Source organism: Oncorhynchus kisutch, linkage group LG6 (genome assembly GCF_002021735.2).
Source record: "Oncorhynchus kisutch isolate 150728-3 linkage group LG6, Okis_V2, whole genome shotgun sequence".
NCBI lineage: Eukaryota > Metazoa > Chordata > Actinopteri > Salmoniformes > Salmonidae > Oncorhynchus > Oncorhynchus kisutch.
Genome location: NC_034179.2, coordinates 37,478,277 through 37,505,647, shown reverse-complemented (window position 1 = coordinate 37,505,647; position 27,371 = coordinate 37,478,277). Strand labels below are relative to the sequence as shown.

At 44.6% G+C, this 27,371-nt stretch overlaps 1 protein-coding gene across 5 annotated transcripts in view; it reads right to left on the bottom strand.

Moving 5' to 3' along the window:
• Positions 1-249: 249 nt before the first annotated feature.
• The window catches only part of amot (angiomotin), a 46,474-nt gene continuing 19,352 nt past the window's right edge, over positions 250-27,371 (bottom strand). The window contains exons 1-14 of one of the 5 annotated variants that reach the window (XM_031826690.1): positions 25,875-27,002; positions 24,176-24,386; positions 23,564-23,681; positions 23,374-23,434; positions 21,133-22,129; positions 19,281-19,830; positions 18,983-19,127; positions 13,215-13,307; positions 12,730-12,875; positions 9,851-10,000; positions 7,415-7,743; positions 6,844-7,079; positions 5,948-6,196; positions 250-4,006 (exon numbers count right to left, since the gene is read on the bottom strand). In XM_031826690.1, coding sequence (XP_031682550.1) covers positions 3,891-4,006; positions 5,948-6,196; positions 6,844-7,079; positions 7,415-7,743; positions 9,851-10,000; positions 12,730-12,875; positions 13,215-13,307; positions 18,983-19,127; positions 19,281-19,830; positions 21,133-22,129; positions 23,374-23,434 — 3,072 coding nt within the window. In that variant the 5' untranslated portion in view covers positions 23,564-23,681; positions 24,176-24,386; positions 25,875-27,002 and the 3' untranslated portion in view covers positions 250-3,890. Of the gene's footprint in view, positions 4,007-5,947; positions 6,197-6,843; positions 7,080-7,414; positions 7,744-9,850; positions 10,001-12,729; positions 12,876-13,214; positions 13,308-18,982; positions 19,128-19,280; positions 19,831-21,132; positions 22,130-23,373; positions 23,435-23,563; positions 23,682-24,175; positions 24,387-25,874; positions 27,003-27,371 lie in introns of those variants that run through there. The other 4 variants (XM_020485557.2, XM_031826689.1, XM_031826691.1 and 1 more) reach the window with 4 other exon arrangements.

The window sequence follows — 27,371 nt, the reverse complement described above, 5'->3', positions numbered from 1 at the left end:
CTCTTCATGGAGGGTGTGACGTAAGCAAATACATTAAAGTCACCTTGTCCTAGAAAGATTTCCAGGGTTATCGAAACGTTACACCAGGGTAAGCCTACAGGGAACACAGCCCTTGAGTGTTTCTAAAATCCCCTATGGGGTAAAATGAATGGAACTGTTTGACTGCTAGGTTTTATAACTCTTACTGTGGTACTCCATACCAAAAAAATACATGTAGTGTACATTATAAGAGGAAAATGCACAGAAAAGTCACATTGTATATTTATTTAACAAAATAAATGTAATACTAAACCAAGTAAACTCACTATGAACCATTTGGAAAGTCATCAGGAGTACATAAATTACACCCCAAAAACGGTCAACCACAAATAAAAACGGCATGAAATGTTTGTTTTTTGTAAAACCAGATGGTTGACTAGAAATACAATTTAATTAAACATGAATGGCGATTGTACAGTAATGACATTGTCAAGCAGCATCTATTTTACAGACGTTGAAAGGCACAAATACTAGAAGACCTTGCATCTTTAAAAAAGTAACATCCATTACTACCAGAGATTCCGGTAAACTCACCAACTCTGCTCTTGATTGACCAAAAACGTAAATACATAGTTTGATAATTATTCCCATCACCACACTGATAAGGCAGGTCTACAGGCTCACTGACTTAAACATGTAAATGCTAATCATCTGTTTGACAGTAATGGGTACAGAACACCTTATGAAATTTGAAGCAAGACCCATGGACTGGCATTTGGGTGGGACCGCAAAGAGTTGCATATTGTGCTGTATGCTATCAGTACAGATTTTAAGGGGAACACCTTTGCTTTAAGAGTTGAATTAATGTATAAATGACATTTCTGAAGCTTCCGGTGCAGGCTGGTACAGTACTTGATAATGGGGACTTTGACATGACTATTAGTAACACCATGAAAAAACATTTGATGCTCTCCCAATAAATTGAACATGAAATCCATTGGCCTTTTGAAAATGTAACCATTGAAAAGTGTCATTTTACAAACAGTAAAACAGCAATTGCAACTGATAGCCATCCAAATGAGCCTTAGCAAGAAGCGTAAAATATTAAGTGTTCAATCCCATAGTCCCCACCCAAGGTTCAGTCTCCAATCCCAGGGTCCATTGTCTATCCTGGACAAACAACTTGACACTACAAGGGGAGAAATTGCCCCCCCGTGCTGGACATTTTTTATTTCTTAACACTATTTGTGCTTTTTATTCAGTTATAAAACTGACATACTGTACACTATATACAAAATTATGTGGACACCCCTTCAAATCAGTGGATTCGGCTATTTTAGCCACACCGGTTGCTGACAGGTGTATGAAATTGAGCACACAGCCATGCAATCTCCATAGACAAACATTGGCAGTAGAATTACCTGACTGAAGAGCTCAGTGACTTTCAACATGGCACCGTCATAGTATGCCACCTTTCCAACAAGTCAGTTTGTCAAATTTCTGCCCCAGTCAACTAACTGTAAGTGCTGTTATTGTGAAGTGGAAATGTCTAGGAACAACAATGGCTCAGCCGCGAAGTGGTAGGCCACACAAGCTCACAGAACTGCCAAGTGCTGAAGCGCGTAAAAAGTCTGTCCTTGGTTGTAACACTTACTACCAAGTTCCAAACTGCCTCTGGATGCAATGTCAGCACAAGAACTGTTCATTGGGAGCTTCATGAAATGGGTTTCCATGGCCAAGCCTAAGATGACTATGCTCAATGCCAAGCAATGGCTAGAGTGGTGAATAGCTCGCCGCCATTGGACTCTGGAGCAATGGAAACGTGTTTTCTGAAGTGATGAATCACGCTTCACCATCTGGCAGTCGGACGAATGAATCTGGGTTTGGCGGATGCCAGGGGAACGCTACCTGCACCAATGTATAGTGCCAATTGTAAAGTTTGGTGGAGGAGGAATAATGGTCTGGGGTTGTTTTTCATGGTTCGGGCTAGCCCCCTTAGTTCCAGTGAAGGGGAAATCTTAACGCTACAGCATACAATGACATTCTATACGATTCTGTGATTCCAACTTTGTGGCAACAGTTTAGGGAAGTCTCTTTCCTGTTTCAGCAAGACAATGCCCCTGTGCACAAAGCGAGGTCCATACAGAAATGGTTTGTCAAAATTGATGTGGAAGAACTTGACTGGCCTGCACAGAGCCCTGACCTCAACCCCATGGAACACCAACTGCGAGCCAGACCTAATCGCCCAACATCAGTGTCCGACCTCACTAATGCTCTTGTGGATGAATGGAAGCAAATCCCTCAGAAATGTTCCAACATCTAGTGGAAAGCCTTCCCAGAAGAGTGGAGGCTGTTATAGCAGCAAAGGAGGGACCAACTCCATATTAATGCCCATGATTTTGGAATGAGATGTTCAACAAGCAGGTGTCCACATACTTTTGGTGATGTAGTGTACTTCTTTCAAACACTGTCCTAACTGCATCAGCCAGGTTGGAGAAATGTAGATACGAGGAGACAGTTTGTTTGAGCAGGTGAAGTAAAATTTTGTTTACAGATATTATTGGCCTCAGTGTTGTTTTTTTAAAATGTCCACTTAACCTATTGACATTAAAGACAATAGTGGAGTCAGGCTGGTGGAGTGTTTCTTTGGTCCCACATTTTTGGCTTCGGATTAAAAATGCTCACAACTGCTACCTAGATTGTTATATGGGTGGATATTTCAGTCACTGTTTGAAAGTTTGATTTGATATCATAGATATAACATTATCACATCAAGCCACAGACAAACTCATTCTGTTACCTTTGGTCAAAAGAAAGGGACATGTGCGGTTGTGAAACTGGCTTGGATTTCAACTGCTAACATCACCACATAGGCTGCGTTTAACAAGCAGCCCAATTCCTATCTTTTGCCCAATTATTGGCAAAAGACCAGAATTGGGCTTCCTTTGTAAACAGAGCCATATAGTTTCATAAATACAATGTCAATCGGTGTAGAAAGACAGTTGATTACCAGATTGTCTGATCATTGCATAAACTAGTAGTTAAAATCCTAACGGACTATTTCACGCCTAATATCATTTGAAGCAAGTCTGGGCAGAAGACCCTTTCAAACCCAGCATGACTGGAATGAAGGACACTTCACAGGTATAGTGGAGAACCTTAACTGATGCATAGGCACATCGGTGAACACCAAACCTCTTCTACTGCTGCACTTCGAAAGAGACAGACCCCATCCAGTGGGGTCACACAGGCAGCACATTGGACCACAGTAGAAATGTGAGTCTCGCTCCCCCAAGTTTTCCACTGTGACATGCGGGGGCCGGTCCCCCAATACTTTAAACAGTGCATTGTGGTCCTTGGCTGGCAGTGCCATGTAACTGAATGGCTTCTAAAAACCTATTCCATTCAGTTCGGTTAAATGATACACATGCCATACATACAGTATCTACAGGTTAAAATAATGTTTTGTAGTTTACAATATCACTGATTACCCAAGTGCCACGTCTAACATTGGTGAATAATGTACTGTTTACTACACATAAATAGATTACCTAAATCAGACTTAACGTGAAAAAAGTAAGTAGTGCAATAGATGCAACGTATGGTAGCCAATACATTTGGTCCCAAGGAGGCTAGTTAACCAATAGCCTCCAGCAACACTGATCGCTCTGATGACACTAAAACCTCCCGAATCACAATCCGTACAAAGTATTGTTCATTAAAGCACATCTAAAAAAGTTGTGCATTTGAACACACCCTCCTCGGTCACTCGACAACTAGTTAAACACCAAACGTTGAAAAAACCAAAAAAGGAATCCTCCACCTATTTTGAAAGTGCGTGTCTGTGTATTGATTATGCACAAACACATATTGTCCTCCTGTCCTGTGACCTATAGAGGACATGGTTCAGTTCAGATGAGAATCTCCACCATGTCATTGTCCTCCTGTTGAGGGGCTGATGTGGCCTGGGGGTGGGACTGCACCATGACACGCCTCTCCAGGGTACTGCTGTGGAACACTGGCACATCTACAGAAACACAGGGAGAAGTTTGGTCAACTGATCAAAGGGAACATCTACCCCCAAAACAAAGATTCAGCCTGTTCCCCAATCCCCATATAATGCACTACTTTTGACCAGAGCCACATAAGTTGTGCACTATAAAGGGAATAGGCTATTTGCCTTAACGAAAACAATATCCTGCACACTATATTTGAATAGGCGATTTGACCCCATATTGCCCATCCAGAGCATCTGACCCTTAACCTCTCCCCCCAGCTACTGCTTGGTTAAAACAAATGTGTGGTTTCTGGTAGAGGTTGACCGATTAATCGGAATGGCCGATTTCAAGTTTTCATAACAATCGGAAATCGGTATTTTTGGGCACCAATTTGACGATTTTTAAAAATGTACTTTAATTATTATTATTTTATACCTTTATTTAACTAGGCAAGTCAGTTAAGAACACATTCTTATTTTCAATGACGGCCTTGGAACGATTTTCACCTTGTCAGCTCGGGGGATCCAATCTTGCAACCTTACAGTTAACTTGTCCAACGCAATAACGACCTGCCTCTCTCTCATTGCACTCCACAAGTTACCTGTTACGCGAATGCAGTACACCAAAGTAAGTTGCTAGCTAGCATTAAACGTATCTTATAAAAAACAATCAATCATAATCACTAGTTAACTACACATGGTTGATGATATTAACTAGCGTGTCCTGCGTTGCATATAATCTGACTGAGCATACAAGTATCTATGTATCTGACTGTGAGCGGTGGTAGGCAGAAGCAGGTGCGTAAACATCCATTCAAACAGCACTTTCCTGCGTTTTGCCAGCAGCTCTTCGTTGTGCATCAAGCATTACACTGTTTATGATTTCAAGCCTATCAACTCGCGATATGAGGCTGGTGTAACCGAAGTGAAATGGCTAGCTAGTTAGCGCGCGCTAATAGCATTTCAAACGTCACTTGCTCTGAGCCTGTGGTTGTTTCCCTTGCTCTAAATGGGTAACGCTGCTTCGATGGTGGCTGTTGTTGTTGTGTTGCTGGTTCGAGCCCAGGGAGGAGCGAGGAGAGGGACGGAAGCTATACTGTTACACTGGCAATACTAAAGTGCCTATAAGAACATCCAATAGTCAAAGGTTAATGAAATACAAATGGTATAGAGGGAAATAGTCCTATAATTCCTATAATAACTAAAACCTAAAACTTCTTACCTGGGAATATTGAAGACTCGTGTTAAAAGGAACCACCAACTTTCATATGTTCTCATGTTCTGAGCAAGGAACTGAAACGTTTGCTTTCTTACATAGCACATATTGCACTTTTACTTTCTTCTCCAACACTTTGTTTTTGCATTATTTAAACCAAATTGAACATGTTCCATTATTTACTTGAGGCTAAGTTGATTGTATTGATGTATTATATTAAGTTAAAATAAGTGTTCATTCAGTATTGTTGTAATTATCATTATTACAAATAAATAAATAAAAATCGGCAGATTAATGGTATAGGCTTTTTTGGTCCTCCAATAATCGGTATCGGTGTTGAAAAATCATAATCGGTCGACCTCTAGTTCCTGGATTATTTCTTGAATTAGTCTCGTACCAGGTCAAAACAGATTTTAAACAAAAGCCCATTTGCGTTTGGTTAGATCATTTTCCTAGAAACGATTCAGTTCAGTTCAAGTGATGGGCTACACTGACAATCACAAGCGTCGTTTGCCATTCTGCTATGTTGGCACTGCACATTGCAGAAGCATCCTCGTTGGTCACCTCTAGGCTAATTGAAAGTTTCTATTTCTCAAATTGCAGGCAGCGAATACTCAAATACTTCATATTAACTGGGTCTGAAAAAACTCTGGACCCTAGTTAAAGCATATAATTAGGACCTGTGGTCAGGACAAACTGCTGGCCTTGTGTCCACGGTGGACAACACTAATGTCGATTGCACTGTCCTACTCTACCTGCGATGCGGTCAGGTATGTAGACGGGGCTGGGGCTGGAGAGGCGGCTAGGCAGGGTCGTGCTCTGCAGGGCTGGGGTGCTAGGCTTGCTGCTAGCCTCCTGGTTCTGGCCCTTGTCTGTCTGGGTGCAGCTGTCCCTGCTGCCCGTCTTAGAGTGGCCTGCTGTCAGGGGCAAGACCGGGGAGGGAGATGACGAGATGGACTCTGTCCTCAGAGAATCGGTACGGTACTCTGGACCCAACAGAACTCCTGAGGGGAGGGAACAGAGAAGACCTGTTAGGCATGTGGTGGTGCTGGGTTACCCATGACAACTTGTTTATTGATGAACATGGAAGCAAGTTGAAGTAAGATAAAATAGTTGATAGTAACAGACATTCAGCATTCACACAACAATTAAGCAAGATTCAAATCAGCCTGTACCAGCAAGCACAGCACCATTGATAATATTAAACTTCCCACCCTCCTCCATCACCAGCAGGCTATTACTCATGCAATGTTACTATTGAAATCTAAGTTACATAAAAACCCACAGCTGAAGACCATTCATGTCAATGATACCCTCCACACCCCTTTGTCTCTCCGTCATCACGCTCTGAAGCACACATCTCAGGGGCCTGCAAATCAACTTCCTGTACCCTCCCTGCCCTCTTCCTCCTAACCAGACTTCCGGCTTTTGTGCCTCTACCCTGCATCTGAAATGACAACCTTATAGTTCACTACTTTTCACAAGAGGTCGAGTCTAGTCAAAAGTAGTGCCCTCCCTATGTCTGCAGTTCCAGTATCTAACCCACTCAATTCAAATGAATCCATCAAATATAACAAGGGAAAACTCAAATAGCCTTTATCATGTGGCACATAACACAACCAAACCCCATTAAAACCAATAGAATTCTTACCCAGGCTGCCCTTCCAGCTGCTGTCCTTGCGCTCTTCTGTGATGGGGGAGCTGCTGAGGCCCAAGCTGTGTGAGAGCAGGCCCGAGCCGCCCGTGTTGGCGATGGACATCAGAGACTTGGAGGGTCGCATGGTGGCCGCGGCATCCCGGTCCTTGTTGGGATCCTTCCTGGAACGCTGGTGGAGCACTTTGATCATGGCATCCTTCTCAATGATCTGGGCGTGCAGGTTCTTGATCCTGTGGGACGGGACATGAGTATAGTTCTTCAAATAAAAGGAAGTACAACATCCTGCAAAGTGCAGACTGCATTCATATTTGAATGTGATTGTGTTCTGTATGATCAGTGAGAACAATGGGAGTTATAGACTGGATTTGACTGGGGTCACGGTTGCACTGAAATTCTAGGATCTAGGGTAAGTGGTTGTGTTAAGCTGTTAAGGATCGTATCTGTATAGTGCACTGTAAAGAACATGATTATTATATGAAATTGATAGGTTTAATGCCTCTCCAGGCATTTTGAAGATCAGTTAATCTGAATAGACCTGTGGATGTGTCTCAAACACACAACCTACCTGCTTTCCATGTCAAGACAGCGGCGGTTGGCCAGCAGGATCTCCTCCTCCTCCTTCTGGATACGAGCCTCCACTGACAGCTGCTGCTCATAGCTGTTGCTGGCGGAGTGGCTTATCATTGACGACGACGTGTCCCTCTGGGTGGCGACGGAGGCGGCGGCGTCTAAGGCAAACTGCCTCATGACGCTCTCCTCCAGGTACTTCTGCTCCCACTTGGTCATGTCTGCCTCCAGGGCCAGGATCCTCTCCTCCTTCTCCCTCAGGTGCTCCATCAGAGCCATGGCATTGTACTCCTGACCACTGCTGCTGCTCTGGGAGCCGCCTTGTCTCTGGATGGGTGGAGGGGAGGAAGGAAGACAATGGGGGTGGGAGGTGTGGCCGTCAGTGAACATAATTGTTCCAAGAGCTCGACCGCCATCCATGTGAGCAATCAAGTCACATTCACATTTGTATTACCAATACACACAATTTCTGCCTATATCATGGCCTATGGCAACACTGGCTGGTAGTGAGGCAAGGCTCCAAGTATGTCTGTAGTCTCTGTGGACCAGACAATCTGTCTGCTCCCAAACGCTCTAATGGAATATACAGTACCAGTCAAAAGTTTGGACACACCTAGTCATTCAAGGGTTTTTGACTGGTTCTGTACATCGCTCTCTTCCTCTCTCCTACTTCTCTCCCTTCCCCTCTGGTGTTCTGTCATCTACAACCTTTCCCCCACATTCTCAGCATCCTTGAGGACCTGGCTGCGCTCTATTAATGAGAAAACATTATGTGATGCCCCGCTTGGCTCTGCTCGGACACACAGAAAGAGAGAATGGGATTTAAGGAATAGATCATCTCTGTTGGGACTGGGAGAGAGAGAGCCTGGAATTCTGGGTCAGGTCACCCTGCTGACGCTGAATGCAGCTGAGATGCTGCACCGTCTCATAGGCAGGTTAGTGTTTTTCATCATGAATCTATTTCTGGAGGCCGTTCTGTGGAGTGGTCACTAGCTGGCACAGCCACAAAGTCATAACATCTGATTTAAAGCTAACTCGATCCACACTGCTAACCCTAATGCTTAACACTAACCTTAAATCAAGACCAAAAAGCTCATTTTTCTTAACAATATAGCCAATTTTGACTTTTGCAGCTGGCTTAAGGGGAAATCGCTCAGTTCTACCTTCAGGATCAGACTCATGACAATAAACATCAGCATGCGTCTCAGTGTCTTTAACACTGTTTATCCATGTATGAATCTGTTATTCAATGCGTTTCTATGCCCCCACCCCCTCCCCGAGTGTACGTTTGGTTTTTTGTCCTAGCACTACACAGCTGATTCAAATAACCAACTCATCATCAAGCTTTGATCATTTTAATCAGCTGTGTAGTGCTACGGAAAAAACTCAAACGTGGCCCCAGGTTTCCCAGGACCGACTTTGGGAAACCCTGCTCTAGAGGGGTTCGAGGGGTTTGTTTTGAAGTGTCTGTCCTATCTGAGAGATATGAGAATGATCAGGAAACTTATTTTTGACACATATTTAACCCCTTTTTTTAAGCTACTAAACTACTTCCATATATATAATATCAGTCTAAACTTTGGACACACCCTACTCATTCAAGGGTTTCTCTTTATTTTTACTATTTTCTACACTGTCGAATAATAGTGAAGACATCAACACTGAAATAACACATATTGGAATCTCGTAGTAACCAAAAAAAAACGTGTTAAACAAATCAAAATATATTTTATATTTGAGATTCTTCAAAGTATCCACCCTTTGCCTTGAAGACAGCTTTTCACACTCTTGGCATTCTCTCAACCAGCTCCATGAGTTTGTCAGTCACCTGGAAGGCATTTCAATTAACAGGTGTGCCTTGTTAAAAGTACATTTGTGGAATTTCTTTCCTTCTTAATGCATTTGAGCCAATCAGTTGTGTTGTGACAAGGTATGGGTGGTATACGGAAGATAGCCCTATTTGGTACACGTGTTATTTGATGTCTTCACTATTATTCTACAATGTAGCTTATTATATTTAAATATATTAAATGTTAAAAAATAAAGAAAAACCCTTGAATGAGTGGGTGTGTCCAAACATTTCACTGGTACTGTACTTCCATTCATTTTGTAAACTGGTCCCAGGCTGCCTTCAGGTGAGTGTTGTGAGGCTTGTGGGCGTTCTAGAGCAAAACAACCGACATGAACGTGTTCGTGAGAGGCTCACCTTAGAGGGGTCATATTAGTGCGTAGCCCAAACTGTTCGGACGCTACAGACGTTTTCGTGAGATGTTGTGGATTGAGACACAGACCATGCAAAAAAATATATATTTCAATCTTACACAGATTTTGCTGGGGATTTTTTGGAATGCAAACGAGATTTTCACGGGGCCCCGGGAATTCAGTCAAGTAGGTTAACACACCATGTGTGTCTGAGTGTGTGTGCTTCTCTCACCTGCTGCATGCGTAGTGACTCCAGCTCCCGCTCCAGCCGCGTGCGTAAGCGGTGCTCCAGCTGCTCTCTCTTCTCACAGGCAGCCTGGAGCTGGGCCAGGGCCTGCTGCATGCGCTCCACCTTCTCCACATATACCTGCTTCTTCTTCAGCTGCAGCCAGGGAGACAAAACATACAGACAGGATGTGGTCAGGGCACAGACCGGAAGTAGACAGGAAGTGTGTGTGTGTGTGTGTGTGTGGGGGGGGGGGGGGGTTGCATTCCATTCCAGGAACCTGCTCCTCCCTTTAACCCGACTTGTTCACTCCCCTTCTGACTGGGTTGGTGAAAGCAATGGTTTCCTTTGTTTGCACCACAATATAATTGCTCTCATCTAAGGAATGAAGGAGTTGAAATACGGCTATGTAGGAAACAGGGAAACAGGTGAGACTTTGTTTCACCTATGCCCCCCTTCCTCCAAACATCCCCCACCCAGCGCCCCAACTCCAACCCCCCAATCCAAGGTAATGCAGTCTGTATCCACAATACCCATGTTTCAATGTCCCTTTGAACTGCAGCAGGAGCTGTAATTGGCTCTACTCAATGGACTGATTTAGCTCAGGGACACTCTTTTAAAGAAATAAGAGGAAAAGAGAGAAAGAGAGGGACAAATAGAGGAGCATATACAGAGTTCCCACACTGACAGAGAAACAGAGAAAGCAGGCCAAGAATCTGGCACTGTTCAGAGCTTTTTCATGGCAGATATAAAACTCCAACTCAACAGCCTTTGTTCAAGGAAACAAGTGTGAGTTTGTGGCGGTGCCGGGCAGAAGTGGATCAGCCCTGTGCTTTTTAGGACACTCCAGGTCTGTTTCCTGCTTCGCTCAGCCCCAACTGGCTAACTAGCCTTCTGGGCTATTTCAGACATATTACCAGCCAACCAACAGAACCAACCAGCCAGGGGTATCAAAGCTCGGAGCAGCTCCACATGAGAGTTTTGTCCAGGTCCACACAGAGGCCAGTCTTTTGGACCCTTCCTCTCTGAGGCTGGGCCATGAATGATGTTTTGAGTTAATATAAACAACCCATTTTTGCAGTCGTTTGTCTTATCTTTTAAACAGTCCAAACCAACCCCATGAATCACAACTCAACACATACCAGACACCATCTTTAGCCAATGACGTCATCAATACCAGGTGATAGGATGGATGACACTGTGGTTCAATACTGATATTCTCAGGCTATCCAGCTTAATCGTGACACAACGACAGGGAACATACTAGAGGTTGACCGATTAATTGGCATGGACGATCAATTAGGACCAAATTCAAGTTTTTATAACAATCAGTAATCTGCATTTATGGCTGATTACATTGCATTCCATAAGGCAATTGCGTGGCAGGCTGACCACCTGTTACGCGATTGCAGCAAGGAGCCAAGGTAAGTTGCTAGCTAGCATTAAACTTATCTTATAAAAAACAATCAATCTTCTTCTGTTAATGTATCATCGAATCACAGCCTACTTCGCCAAATGGGTGATAATTTAACAAAAGAACATTCACGAAAAAAGCACAATCGTTGCACGAATGTACCTAACCATAAACATCAATACCATAAAACCAATACAAAGAAGTATATATTTTTAAGCCTACATATTTAGTTAAAATAAATTAATGTTAGCAGGCAATATTAACTATGCAACAGTTTGGACCGTATGGCTCGTTGCGAACTAATTTGCCAGAATTTTACATAATTATGACATAACATTGAAGGTTGTGCAATGTAACAGCAATATTTAGACTTAAGGTTGCCACCTGTTCGATAAAATACGGAACGGTTCTGTATTTTCCTGAAAGAATACACATTTTGTTTACGGAATTATAGTTTCCGGATATGACCATATTAATGACCAAAGGCTCGTATTTCTGTGTTTATTATATTATAATTAAGTCAATGATTTGATAGAGCAGTGAGCGGTGGTAGGCAGCAGCAGGCTCATAAGAATTCATTCAAACTTCCCTACGTTTGCCAGCAGCTCTTAGCAATGCTTGAATCACAGCGCTATTTATGACTTCAAGCCTATCAACTTCTGAGATTAGACTGGCAATACTAAAGTGCCTATTAGAACATCCAATAGTCAAAGGTATAAAGAGAAATAGTCGACGTGTCATAATTCCCATAATAACTACAACCTAAAACTTCTTAACTGGGAACATTGAAGAACTGGGAATATTGAAGCACCAGCTTTCATATGTTCTGAGCAAGGAACTTACACTTGACCTTTTTTATATGGCACATATTGCACTTTTACTTTCTTCTCCAACACTGTGTTTTTGCATTATTTAAACCAAATTGAATATGTTTCATTATTTATTGATGTATTATATTAAGTTAAAATAAAAGTGTTCGTTGTTCATTCAGTATTGTTGTAATTGTCATTATATATATATATATATATATTTAAAAAAAATGTTTTTTTTATTATTATTTTTTTTTAAATCGGCCGATTAATCGGTATCGGCTTTTTTGGGTCCTCCAATAATCGGTATCGGCGTTGAAAAATCATAATCGGTCGACCTCTAGAACATATTGTAGCTTGATTATTTTACACTCAACAGAAACTCATGCCTTGTCCACCAGGGGGCATAAATATACCCTCATTCAATCAACTGAACTAATGCCAGGAAGTATTCAAGTATCCAAGACATTTCTGATATCACCTATTCGTGAAACAACAGTGAGAACATCATGGCTGCATTTAAACAGGCAGCCTAATTTGGATCTTTTTCAAATATAATTGGTCTTTTGACCAATCAGATCAGCTCTTTTGCACAATAATTGGGCAACATATCAGAATTGGATTGCCTGTGTAAACACAACATATGACAGTCAGATCCTCACCTCCTCCTCCAGTTTGACTACTTTGGCCTGGGCGTTGTTGAGAGCCTGGTCCCTGATCTCAATGTGTCGTCTCTGGTCGTCCGTGGAGGAGTGCAGTGAGTTCAGCTCTATCTCCAGCTTCTCCTTCTCACGCACCGTCTCTTTGTCTGGGAGACAAACAACACACTGAGGTCTAGCCCTTTAAAAACAATTATCTTCCTTCCATTTACTAAAAATAGTTCTTTCATGAGGTGACTTTTTTAAATGGCATTCTCCATATTAACTAAACATCTTAAACAGTGTTTTGTGTGTGTGTGTCATTTTGTTAAAAGTATGCAACTTGTAGTGAATAAGTAGTGTTTTTGCAGTACATGAACCCCAGACCCGTTGCCTGGTTCTTTTTCTAACTGATGAGGCCACACAGAGGTATGTTCAGAGTGGATGTAGAATGTCAGAGAGGCTTGGTCTAGCCTGGCGTTCCCTGATAGTGTGAGTGATTTGCTCACTCTGGGTGAGTAGCTGAGAGATGGTCTTTCGGTTGTCTTCCGTTCCCTCCCACTCCTTAGCAGCTAGCTGCTTGTTGGCAGTATCCATACGCTCTGCAACAGAGAATGGCATTACCAAAGTCAGGTCCGAGCCAGCCTGAGGGCCTAGTGGCCAAAGAGACACACATGTGAACACATACACTTGTGCGTGCGCACACGCATACATAAATATGCTCTAGATCATAATATATAGATCATAATATGGCAACAACCTGGTCAAAACGGGGATAAAGCTCCTTAAAGAAAACACTCTTAAACTCTTTGCAGAGTTGCACATTCCATATAACCAGCCTCTAGTTAATATGCAGGATATGCGTGGTGGGTAGGGGGATTTTGGTGCTATTAAACAGCTCAAACAGACTTCCAACACACGGCTCTGTGATTGTGTAAATGTAGCCGTACAGCCCATGGAATTAAGGGAATATGGAGGTGGAGGGAATTCATAATCCCCTGAAGAGAATTTAATAGGCCCAGAATCAACGTGGAACGGCTCTAAGTTCTTAAGATCCCAGCCTTCGTTCCACTCACATTAAACGCCTTGGGACCCGGTTGCTCGGCAAAATGGAGCAAGCAAAAATAAAATCACTTTATATGCCCACATTTCTCCGCAGAGGAGGAGGTGGAGGTCATCATTCTCTTTGGAGGATTATTTATTTTGTATTTTAAAAACATTCATCACATATTAAATATATATCAGAATCAGTACAACAGGCACCAAGTATTATTTAGTGTCCTCTTGATACCCACTCCGGTCCCACAACCTCCTAACCCTCCCTACCCCACCATCCCATGTAAATACAATTACTTATTGTAGGTAATCTACAACCAAAAAGTAAGAAAGAACTGAAAAGTATGGTAAGAAGTGAGTCAGGAGAACATTGTCCTGAAACAAAACACACCATTATTTCTGGGCCAAACGTTTCGGGTGACACGACCAAATGCACACAGAAATGTGAGTTATAGATCTGTCATACTCATTGAAAGCAGGTCTAAGAAGCGGAAGATCTGTTGTATGTGCGCTATTTCTTAAGTTTCGTTTTTGCTTCTTTTACTTTCGGTTTTGTACACCATCTTCAAACAGCCGAAAATACAATATTTTGGATTATTGAACAGATATTTCACAGCGGTTTAGATGGTACAATGATTCTCTACACTATACATTGCTTGTTTTGTCACAAACTGAAATAAGGCAAACTATTAGAATTTTAGCAACCAGGAAATGGCGGAGCGATATCTGCATTTTGCATCTTTAAAATAATATTTTGTTGAATGTTAAGTCAACTAGGCTGGGTCATGAAACATACAGAGAACATTCCAGAAACAAATATTCAGTTGTTCCATTTCTATTCCGTGTTTCTCGAAACACAACAACGACTGAGGTATACGTTTAGCCTAAACCCCCAAACGTGGAGCAAGATCCATTTCACATGTGTACGGCTGCCAATACAATAGGGGGGAAAGTAGAGGAAGGAAAGACCCCCAAAAAAAGTTATATGTGATTTGTTGTAAAAGCTTGGAATCTCCCCATGGACCCGGTCTGGGCAGGGAGCCATGAATGGAGGTTTTTCTTTCCTCTGCAGGACTGAAGAGCCCAGTGAAGTAGAGACTAGAGACATGAAACTGCCCCCACCCACTCGGCTTCAGCTCAGAAATTCCTACAGAAACAGAGTGTGAGGATTGGAGTGCTAAGTGTCTATGGTCTGCTTTATAGTAAAGATATGAAGTTGAGACTTTGGACTGCCTGTAAACACTAACATATCCAATTTATTGATCATATTGATTCATTGACAGATCGACCAATTGATTGCTCTTTTACGTTTGCTCAGTACTTTTCCACGGTGCCAAAGTCAATACTAGGGCTGTGCCGGTCATGAAAATGTGTCAGCCAGTTATTGCCATGGAAAAGTCTGCCGGTCCCACGGTAATGGCCTGTTAATGAATATAAACACGTTTAGCATCTCCAGGCCTTCACACAAGCCGCTGATGTGCCTTTTGAACATTTAAAAAAGTCAAATAAATACATTTAATAAGCTGGCCGCCAAATTGAGCAGTCAGGGGAGTACGGCCAAAAACCTGATGGTCACTCTGACAGAGCTCTAGAGTTCCTCTGTGGAGATGGGAGAATCTTCCAGAAAGACAACCTTTTCTGCAGCACTCTACCAATCAGGCCTTTATGGTAGTGGCCAAAAGGAAGCCACTCCTCAATAAAAGGCACATGACAGCACGCTTGGAGTTTGCCGAAAGGCACCTTAAGACTCTCAGACCATGAGAAACATGATTTAATACATTTTAGATTTAAGGCTGTAACGTAACAAAATATGGAAAAAGTAAAGGGGTCTGAATACCTCCCAAAGACACTAAATCCTGTGCCATTATTTTATATTACATGATTTCATAGTAAAAAGAATATAATAGAAAGCATATTTTCCCATTACAGAGTGAATGCGCATGTGAAGTGACTATGTTGAGCGTAAAAGTGATAATTTGAAATACATCCTATATGCTAGATTGAGTTATTTGGCAACTTTAGTTGTGAATGTCTTAGAAATCAACACATACAGTGCCTTGCGAAAGTATTCGGCCCCCTTGAACTTTGCGACCTTTTGCCACATTTCAGGCTTCAAACATAAAGATATAAAACTGTGGGACACAATCATGAAGTGGAACGACATTTATTGGATATTTCAAACTTTTTTAACAAATCAAAACTGAAAAATTGGGCGTGCAAAATGATTCAGCCCCTTTACTTTCAGTGCAGCAAACTCTCTCCAGAAGTTCAGTGAGGATCTCTGAATGATCCAATGTTGACCTAAATGACTAATGATGATAAATACAATCCACCTGTGTGTAATCAAGTCTCCGTATAAATGCACCTGCACTGTGATAGTCTCAGAGGTCCGTTAAAAGCGCAGAGAGCATCATGAAGAACAAGGAACACACCAGGCAGGTCCGAGATACTGTTGTGAAGAAGTTTAAAGCCGGATTTGGATACAAAAAGATTTCCCAAGCTTGAAACATCCCAAGGAGCACTGTGCAAGCGATAATATTGAAATGGAAGGAGTATCAGACCACTGCAAATCTACCAAGACCTGGCCGTCCCTCTAAACTTTCAGCTCATACAAGGATAAGACTGATCAGAGATGCAGCCAAGAGGCCCATGATCACTCTGGATGAACTGCAGAGATCTACAGCTGAGGTGGGGGACTCTGTCCATAGGACAACAATCAGTCGTATATTGCACAAATCTGGCCTTTATGGAAGAGTGGCAAGAAGAAAGCCATTTCTTAAAGATATCCATAAAAAGTGTTGTTTAAAGTTTGCCACAAGCCACCTGGGAGACACACCAAACATGTGGAAGAAGGTGCTCTGGTCAGATGAAACCAAAATTGAACTTTTTGGCAACAATGCAAAACGTTATGTTTGGCGTAAAAGCAACACAGCTCATTACCCTGAACACACCATCCCCACTGTCAAACATGGTGGTGGCAGCATCATGGTTTGGGCCTGAAAACTGCTGTTCACAAATGCTCTCCATCCAACCTCACTGAGCTCGAGCTGTTTTGCAAGGAGGAATGGGAAAAAAATTCGGTCTCTCGATGTGCAAAACTGATAGAGACATACCCCAAGCGACTTACAGCTGTAATCGCAGCAAAAGGTGGCGCTACAAAGTATTAACTTAAGGGGGCTGAATCATTTTGCACGCCCAATTTTACAGTTTTTGATTTGTATTTTTTTTTTGAAATATCCAATAAATGTCGTTCCACTTCATGATTGTGTCCCACTTGTTGTTGATTCTTCACAAAAAAATACAGTTTTATATCTTTGTTTGAAGCCTGAAATGTGGCAAAAGGTCGCAAAGTTCAAGGAGGCCGAATACTTTCGCAAGGCACTGTATATGGGCAGCATGATGCAACCATAAAAAGCTTGCACTCTGTTTCTTGCCTCTGGCTGCAAATGCTGTTCTCTTATTCAAATTATCATATTTTCACCCATCAGACTATTCTCAATTTAAACTCAATTTAAACTCGTCTTGAAAATGATTTAAAATGATTTAGAATGGCCCATTATCACATGGGAAGGAACAGTGGGAGGGGGGGGGGGCAAACTCTGTATACCATGGGCTCTCCAACAGTATGCCTGTAACTACACACTGTCTAATTTGGGAAGCCAAGTGAAATCTGTTCGGGAACATTGATAGTAACATGTTTTTATAACAAAACATATTTCATTAAACTGTTGACAGCCCCTCTCTCTGCGCGCTGGAGAAAGGACTGAAGGAGAGAGAGGAGGAGATGGAAATGCATGGTGGTGAGATATTCTGTAGCTAAAGGTAATGTGTGCCTATTTATTATAAACATATAAAAAATGCCCCACTACTAGGCTATTCAAAATCAAATTACAAATTCACTATAATTGTAGGCTAAGTCTGTAAGCCGCCCTGTACAGGGGCGGCAGGTAGCCTAGTGGTTAGAGCGTTGGGCCAGTTACCGAAAGGTTGCTAGATTGAATCCCCGAGCTGACAAGGTAAAAATCTGTCGTTCTGCCCCTGAACAAGGCAGTTAACTCACTGTTCATAGGCTGTCATTGTAAATAATAATTTGTTCTTAACTGACTTGCCTAGTTAAATAAAGGTTAAATAAAAAAATAGTCAATGAACCAACAGCATCGTCTAGGTCTATATGTTCTCTTCCAGACTCATGGATAAAAAGGTTGGAGTGTAGCATAAAGTAACCAGTCCACCCAGTATGCATAATAACCACACTCGAAGGCCATGACTAGAATTAGTTGAATTTGAGTATAGGCTAGAACAATTATGTACCAAAGACATCTTAAATCAGTTTTTTTTTGTGATTTTCTGCCGTGCGTAAAATGTGGTAGGCTATGTATTGTATAACGGCACAGTCTAATTGAACTATTTTTCAGGCTTGGACTCATATATAGGCCTATTCGTATGGGTGTTTTGAATTAATCATCACCTTATAAAGTGCTGTCCATTTGATTTGTTTTAAGCTTTGAAACAACATCCACAGTGACCATGTTTTCCACTCAGTTTCAACCTGTTGTTGAACTTCTTTCTTCAAATGGATCAATCACAGTGAGGTGAGTTTTAAAAGCACGTACTGTTTTGATGATAGGTGTCTGCTGTGATTCACATTGATGTTAGAGGGACAATAGATCTCTGAGTACCAGGACATTAGGACATTTATGGTAGTTAGACAGTTGGGTACTACCAAAGCATGTCCGGAGTGCATAAAATGAGATTCCTGTGTCTCAACAGTCATGTGGAATTTTACTGTGGTCATGACTTATGACTCCAGATATGGCGATAATACGGTCACCGCGACAGCCCTAGTCAATGCACAATAGTGACATTAACAAAACCAGTTTCTACAACATCACAGCACTCTAGTCAAATGCTTATAAATAAGACCAGATGGAATTGGTGGAAGCTGGATATCTCCAAGTCCTCAGAAAATCCAGTTAAATCAAACGTAACAATGGAATCAATGCAAACAAAGCCTGGCTTCTGACTATGAATAAATACATTACTGAACAAATATGCTAAACTGAAGTAATCTAAATCCAATGCAGAAAGGACACACACTTTTTGCTCACAAAAAGTAATGCATGGAATAGGTTTAATCTACTGCCATAAATCCATGAACAGGTATCCTTTGAACATTAAACTATGCATGCCTTGGATATTCCAGCTGTTTATGGCCTCTCACCTCTGAGGTCCCTGTTGAAGTCGTGCAGCCTGCGCACCTCCAGCTCCAGCTTGTTCCTCATGGTTTTCTCCAGAGCCTCCCTCTTAGTGGATGACTTGGCCAGGTTCTCATAGGCCTCCGACACCAGCGTGATCTCTGTCTCCAACTGACCAGGGAGAGAAGGGGGGGGGGGCTAGTCCTTAGGCACGTGTTGATCCAAAAGGATTGGTGTATGCAATATGACAGAAGAAGGTAGAACTATAACCATACTGTTTATACCCATTCAAAAATGTCAGATCTACATTTGTCCCCCTTTTACCTTCTGCAGCTTGGTGACCTTCTCGCAGCACACCTCCATCTCCTGCTTGAGCAGCCGGTTCTCCTCTGACACCATGTCCACCATCTGCTGGGCGCGGGACATCATGGCGAAGGGGTCCCCCTGGGGGTGGGGGTAGTGCTGGGGAGGGTGGCCCTGGGATGACTGGGAGTGGTACTGTTGGTGCTGGTGTTGGAGTTGTTGTTGTTGCTGCTGTTGTTGATACTGGTGGTGCTGCTGGTGGTGCATCCTGGAGGTGGAGCCGTAGGGGTCGTGTGGGAAGCTGTGGCCCCTCTGAATTGGAGGGTGCATGGGCCCAGGACAATATGGGTCTCCCTGGTGTGATCCAGGGCCCTGGGGGCTTCGGGGAGCCATGGCGGCGTAGGGGTCCCCCTGGGGGTGGGGGTGCGTGTGGGAGGGGTGGGAGGCGCTGAGGAGACTACCGAGGGTGGAGGACTGGGCTCGGGACAGAGAGCCCACTGAGGTGACCGAGGAGGTGGGGCTGTGGTGATGGACAGACCTCTGGGAGTGGACGGAGCTCTCCTTATTGGACCTGTGGACACGACAGCCAATCAGAGAGGTTATCACTAATGGAATGTTCGTTTGTTGACTGTATGTGGGTCTTTGGGTCACTCAAGCACAGCTGACTAACAGTCCATAGATATTAACATAACTTATATCTTAGTGCTTGTTTTATAAATATATAACCAGGCAAAACATAGACAATGATACTATCTGTTTAATGTAAACTATGGTGATTCACCTGCCAGAAGCCAACAAGTTTTTTTTCAACTGACCTAAAAACTATTGTGAACCACTTTGGAAATAAGCAAACATTCCTGTCTACATGAGACGTCATCAGAGAGCAAACGATCGTGTCGCCACAGGTTTCAGCTGATGATTAAAATGCTGCGGTATTCATAGCTGTTTGCCAATTATTTACTTTCAGGTAAACAAATGATCAAGCAGGAGGGAAAACAGGCAGAACCGGATGTGTCTATCCCCTCAATCCCGACAACTGGCTCAGTGTGTGTGAGAGAAACAACAGGCCTTCCTCATCAGCTTTCCAGCTAATCAAGAAACCTGTTCACCTAAACAGACCGTCTGGCAGGTAGGGAGGGATGTAAGTAGGCAGGCAGGCAGGTAGAGAGGCAGGTAGTCAGGGAGGCAGACAGGCAGCCAGATAGGGAGGCAGCCAGATAGGCAGGTAGTCAGGAAGGCAGACAGGCAGCCAGATAGGGAGGCAGGTAGTCAGGGAGGCAGCCAGATAGGGAGGTAGTCAGGGAGGCAGAGGCAGCCAGATAGGGAGGCAGCCAGACAAGCAGGTAGTCAGGGAAGCAGACAGGCAGCCAGACAGGCAGGCGGCCAGGCAGTCAGGATGATATATGGATAGGACAAGTAAGTCACCCTCTAGCAGTGTGTGTGTGTAGGCAATGACCCTAAGTCACAATCACCCCTAAAAGCCTAAATCACCCCTTCGAATGTTAGAGGAGAAGCTCTCAATCATGTTGCCTTGTCCAAAAAAGCTCAAGACACAGTGGGTATGTAATTTGTTGAAGTTCTGGATGCCACCCCAGAAGAGACTTTAAATTAATAGCCAGCAGACACAGGGCAGTCTGTCTCTCTAGGGTCATGTTAGGAGTGTGTTTCTCAGCTGAGCCAGGTGTGTGTCATTCAATTAACCAAGACTATCAGTTTTTGTTACTTAAGTACTGGTAGCCACATCAACAACATGGCACTATTAAAAGTTTGTTACTATCGTAAAAGTGATATAGCTCAGACAGGCAGGATGTTCCTTCAGACAGTCAGACAGCCAGTGAGTCAGAACGGAGGGAGGTCTGTTAATCTTACTCACCTGAAGGAGCCGTACTCTGGCGGAGGCTGGTAGCGGACGTGTGGCACCTCGTTCCTGCCCTGCTCCCTTGGCCGATGGTCCTGGTAATAGTGCCCACCTTGTTCCTGATGCTGCGGCAGCTGTTTGGAAGAGGAGCCCATGTTCTTGAAGGGGTAGTCAGGTGGGGGGCCCCGGTGTTGGCCCGAGGGCTTGTAGTAGTCCCCCGGCGGACCCGGAGGGGGAAGCTGGGGGGAAAGAGGGGCACTAGTGACAGGGGCGTGGGCCTTGACCCCGCTGGTGGCCAGCGAGAGCTGCATGAGGCGCTCGGAGAGGGAGCGCACGTGGCCCTGCTTCAGGTCCTTGAGCCCGTCGTCCTGGTGCACCTTTCCCCCGCTGCTCAGACGCTGAACCGTGGGACGCCCCTCCGTACGCACCTTGCCATTGTTGGTTACGGCCGTCACGTAAAATGCTGCGCCCACCGACGGAGGCAACTGTTGTTGTTGTTGTTGTTGTTGTTGATGTAGCTGGTGGTGCGGGTGGCCGCGAAAGTACTGCGACTGCACCTTGGCCTCCTCGTAGGTGGGTAAGTCCTCTGGGTTGGGGCCCTGGCCGCTCCCTCCCCCAGCACCACTCATCCCTGACACTCCACTACTTCCCCCACCGCGGGAGCCCAGTTTCTCCATGCCACTGTCTGCCTGCAGCTCCTGTCCCTGGGGCTCCTGCCGTGCGATGTGGGGCACCATGGAGTCGTGCCGGTCGTCGTTGGGGCCTCCCTGGCCCGGGTAGCCCCCGCTCACCCCTCCTTCCTGCTGCTGCCGCTGCCGTTGCTGCTCCTGCATGGCCAGCTGGTAATTGCGTCCCTCGTCATAGCGCATCTGCTCCTGGAGGAGTCGTTGCAGGACGGTGTTGCTGCTGCCACTGCTGCTGCTGGAAGTCTCGTCGGCCGCCGCCCTCATCTCAGCCTCCCGAAGACCACGCACCTCATGGAAGGACGAACTGCGCCCGCGGTCGATGTTCCCTGAGAGACGGGAGATTGGGACGGAGAAGGGTGGGTGAGGGGAGGAGGGCGATGAGTCGAGAAGGGATTGAATAGAGGGGTTGAGATGGAGTTGGTGACAGCAGGGAGAGAGGAGATGGGGGAGAGAAGGGTGAAAGGTGGAGAGAGTGAGCGAGAGGAGGAGAGGCAGTCAGAGAACACACAAGCCATTTACCAACCACCCCCAACACTCATGAGGGCCATAGCTGAGCACACTGAACACCAGACATAAGTGATGTTAAGGTGAAACAGAATGGAGATGAAAACAACGACAAACAGACTGAACCACCACGATCCTCTGAGAAAACTGGAGAAGATGTGAACCGCCCCACAACCACTCAAGAGGTAGTTCAGCCCAAACCAGAAAAAAAGCATATCAAACCAAAACTCACTTTGACAAATGAGTAGCATTGGAAGGTATTTTATGGGTTTTAAAAAGGTCAAATTGGGTGCTTACAAATGTCGGTCTCCAAGGCTATTTAGAGCCAAATTAAACATATGACTATACAACACCATCGTCAGCAGAAATACTGACTTATAGTCAGGCCAAATTGAAGGTCACCCAAACCAACCGATTACATGGTCCTAAATCCCAGAGTCAGAGCGTTAAGGACCACCCAGGAGCGTATACTGTAACCCCACTCCCCTTGTGTAGGACAGGACATCAGACTTTTACTGTCAACATGCAGTGAGCACTACTATCGTCAAATGAATCGTGCCCATTTTAATAATTACTCCCGACTCATTTTATCATTACCCAGCAGATCATTTGCAGAAGGCAAAACCGTTGATTCGAAAATCGAAAAAGTCTTTGATCCCAAGCTAGGCATTGTGATTGGTAGACATTAGACAATCATACAGTAGGGGAAGGCAAACATGTTTCAGTAAAAAAACATTCAAAAGTCATAAAGTAGAAACCACCCAGGGCATGTTAGCTGTTAATTAGCTAACACGCAGGTCTAAATCAAACACACTCATTTCCGGAGAGTTAAAATGTACTCTTTAACTTCATCCAATAAAAAGCCACAAGCAAGTGTTATGCTTTAAGGGCTTCACTAGATTAAGGAGCTATTTAGAAACTCAGACTTCTTTCATGTTTTTTTTGCGTTTTTCTCTCCCAAACTGGGTTCTATGGAGTGGTTTCCACTGACGACCTTGAATGCCATTTAAGAGTTCTAGTGGTTAAAGAGGCACCATCTACAAAGTAATGAAGGTGAAATTATTACATCTATTGCTTTCTGATATTCTTCTCATTCTCAAGGAGGACGAAGCTTTTTTCCGAAACATCTGTGGTAAATAAATAAATATAAGAAAGTCAGCTTTGGGCCATCCACCCCGCGGGGCTCTCTTCCAAGTCGAAGAAGGAAAAGAGAGAAAAATTAATGTCACAATGGTAGTATACTCTCCCCGACATACTTCCACTGCTATTTCCTGTTGCTCTTCTCCTTTTTCTGACTCGCCCTCTTCAGAACCAACTAGTACCAACCAGGACAATGGACAAATGGAGGATGGAACACAAACAAAACACAAACAACTGAAAATAAACGGGGAGAGAAATGAAGGATGCAGTGGCATGAGAGAAGGCATTGGTTTTTGACACAGCAAGACAGTGATTTATTTAAAAGGCTGCTGCCTGCGTCCTGTATACAGAGGATGTAGGGAATCTGACAGGCAGGCAGCACACTAGACTGGACACCGAGCAGGCGGGGGCATTTCTTAACTCCTTTTACTTTCACATAGTAGTCTCTACTATACTGATGCTAATTCATGAACTAACATTGGCATTCAGAATCGTCTACTTCTGCTCAATCAAATTCATGAAAAGGGTAAAACTACTACTGTGCCAGATGAATTGTGTTGGGTTGCTTGAAATCAAAACTCAGTCTTACTGTACTGGCTCGTTTAAAAACTGCTCGTTAATTATTCTTCTACACCCCCCCCCCCCCCCCCCCTCTGTGATTTTGTAACCCCTGCCATCTTCTATACCCCCCGCTAGACTTATTCTACTCGCTCCCTCTGGTCACCTACCTGTGTGGCTGCTCTCACTGGGCTCCTCTGGCACCGCTCTCACTGGGCTCTGCGGCTCATGATGCTGCGGATGCTGGGGAGGACAGGTACCAAGATGGGGGGTCTCTGGGGGATCCGGTGGGGGTCTCCTGCTGGTCCTGTAACGTCACCAGTTCCTCCAGGCGCTTCAACACGTAGAGGCGCTGGTCCACGTCGCTTAGCCCCAGCCACTCTGCAACAGGAAGAGCCACTCTCAACCAACTAGCCTCAATAATGGGGGTGGGGTCCCACACGCATGGCCGCAGGGGCCACTCAGGGGAGGAGGAGGGGCGAGGGTTTTGGGAATGTGAAATGGGGGGGGGGGGCACTTTCAGTCAAGTCGTTTCCTCCCTCTCAGGTTTGGCCGTGAGCAGATAGTGCAAGCCAGAGTGAGCCTTGCCCCCTACAGCTGTGTGACTGGCTGTGCAGGGGTTTGGGATGTAACTGTGTGTGTGTGTGTGTGTGTGTGTGTGTGTGTGTGTGTGTGTGTGTGTGTGTGTGTGTGTGTGTGTGTGTGTGTGTGTGTGTGTGTGTGTGTTGGCCTTTGGCTGGAATCAAACACAGGATATGAGGATGTTCAGGATTCGGTCAGAACATAGAGAGAGAAAGGGGATCTGAGCTTTCTCCTGACAAAACAAGACAACTCCCATCTCTGTGTGAACCAGAGGTGATTCTCTGGACGCAATCTTTCGCGGGGAAGTTACTGAACATTGGTGAGAGACAGTTACAGCTAAAACAAGTTCAAGTATTCGTAAAAACAACATTGAAAGAGAAAGTCTGCTGAAATGTTCTTCCCTAGGCTTTTTGTCAACAGGCGTTCGGAAGTGGTTGAAATCCCGGAGAGACAGTCAAACTCTCAACAGAAATGGGTCCTACAGACCTGGCAGCCATACCCCACACATGCACACGTACATGCACTTCCCTTCCTCTAACACAGCGAGAGCAATCAGTGCTGATAAAGCCAGATTTGGTTTCTCAAAACACACACACCCAAGACACGTACATCCACTTGCAGACACACGTACATACATGTAAAAACAAATGTAAGAGTACACACACACACACACACACACACGATAGGACAGTATGATGAGAAAGACAATCAGTATCACAACAGGGACTAATCACCCTCCCCTCTGAATAATGACTTCCAGATGGTCCCTTCAACCCCCTCTCCCATCGTTTGCTGGCGCTCAAACTGTAAGTTCCTTGACGGTTTCAGATAAACAGTTTATTCCGTAGCCAGAGCTGGCCGCAGTGGATTCAGGGAATCTGGCATTCCGGTCGTTCCTCAGATAGGTCTCCCTGTAAGTGTTCCCATTGGCTTTGACCTCTGTGTGTCATGTCAGCCACACACACACACACACCTTGCTGACAGTTTAAGTGTTGGCCATGGTGTGTGAGTCAGTCGTGACTGAAAACAACACCTACAGAGAGTCAGGAGCCTGGCGTACCTTTACACATACCTGAGCTAGCCTGGGTCTGGCCTGGGTCTCAGCAGCACAGACAGAGCACAGCATGACATTCACCTCAACACGCACACTGTTTGAAATTCCACTGTCACCATTTGAGAAATAACATTCAAGTTCATGTCTCACATCCATCCACCTTGTTTGAAATACCACTGTCATGATGGATCTTAACTGCAAATTCACAGAAAGGATTATAAAGGATCACATACCAAGGGAGCAGTAGGCTACAATGGAATTTTGTGAGATATTCCACAGAACCAAAATAACGCCAAGAGATCCAGCCTACTGTATTCAATCCAAGTCAATCTTTCCCACGAAGCAGCTAACGCACTCAGTATCACACACTGCTCTCAGCTCATACCTTCGTTCTGCAAAGAGCTACCACAGCACGGCACACCTCTCTTCTTCCCTCCCTCCCACTTTCCAGCAGGTGGGGCTTGGACTAGGAGGACAGGTGAATCTGGAGGACCTCCAGGATCTCGTCACACCCTCATACCTGCGCTCTGGTGTAACCGTTCCTTTACACAGTTTGCCATTATACCATTAACCCGCCAGCCACCTGCTGCTTCACCACACACACACTTCCTCTTTAGAGGGCCAGCCCTCACCTGTCGTACCAATGGAGGGACAGACAAACAGGTGAGTCAGGAGAGAGAGATAGAGGTAAGAGATATGAGAGAGATGGGGGGGGGGGGAGACTAACAGACAGGTACGATATAAGGGGTAAGGAAGATAAAAATGAGTCAGGCCAGAGAGACTGTCACAGACAGGTAAGAGAGTTGAGTAACCTAGCTAATGGGCAGGTGATTCAGATGTGACACCAAAACATTATGAAACCCATTGAGGGACAATCACTAACAGATGATAATGGGTTTTGGACCAAAACAAACTAAGGGTGACTCAGGTCAGCTAAATAACATGGACTCATTGAACTCAACATCACAGGAGAAAGGGAGAAGATTCGTCCAAATTAAGCTGATTCAGGTCCTTTGATCCCTGATGAGGGTCCTGACCACCTGTGTGCTGTGTAAGGTGTGTGTCTGTCTAAACTCTCGTTAACTTCTCTCCTTGTCTTTCATCAGTAGCCAGGCTGGGGGAGCCAAAGTCAACCCTGGCAGGCAGGTCTGGAATCAGGTGGAGACTGATGGGAGTGTGTGTGTGGATGGGCACAGTTGTAAACTTGCGCTGGCCCCAGATCAGTGAGTCAGACAGGGACAGACAGGCCTACACAGATAGAATGGCTGGGAAAGCTGTGCAAGAGTTAGTCAGTCTCTCTACAAAAACCCTAAAGGGAGAGAGAGAGAGGGAAGTGGAGGAGAGCGAGAGAGAGAAGAGAGAGAGAGAGAGAGAGAGAGAGAGTGTGAAGTGGAGGAGAGAGGAGAGAGAGAAGTGGAGGAGAGAGAGAAGTGGAGGAGAGAGAGAGAGAGAAGAGAGAGAGAGAGAAGTAGAGGAGAGAGGAGAGAGAGAGTGTGAAGTGGAGGCGAGAGGAGAGAGGAGAGAGGGAGGAGAGAGAGAGAGAAAGAGAGGGGGAGGAGGAGGAGAGAGAAGAGCAGAGAAAAGAGAGAGAGAAGAGGAGGAGAGAGGGAAGAGGAGGAGAGAGGGAAGAGGAGGAGGAGAGACACAGAAAAAGAGAGTTAAAGGGAGACAGTAAGACAACAGATTTCCCTCTCTCAGAGCTCCACTGAATTAAGATGGCATCAATCATT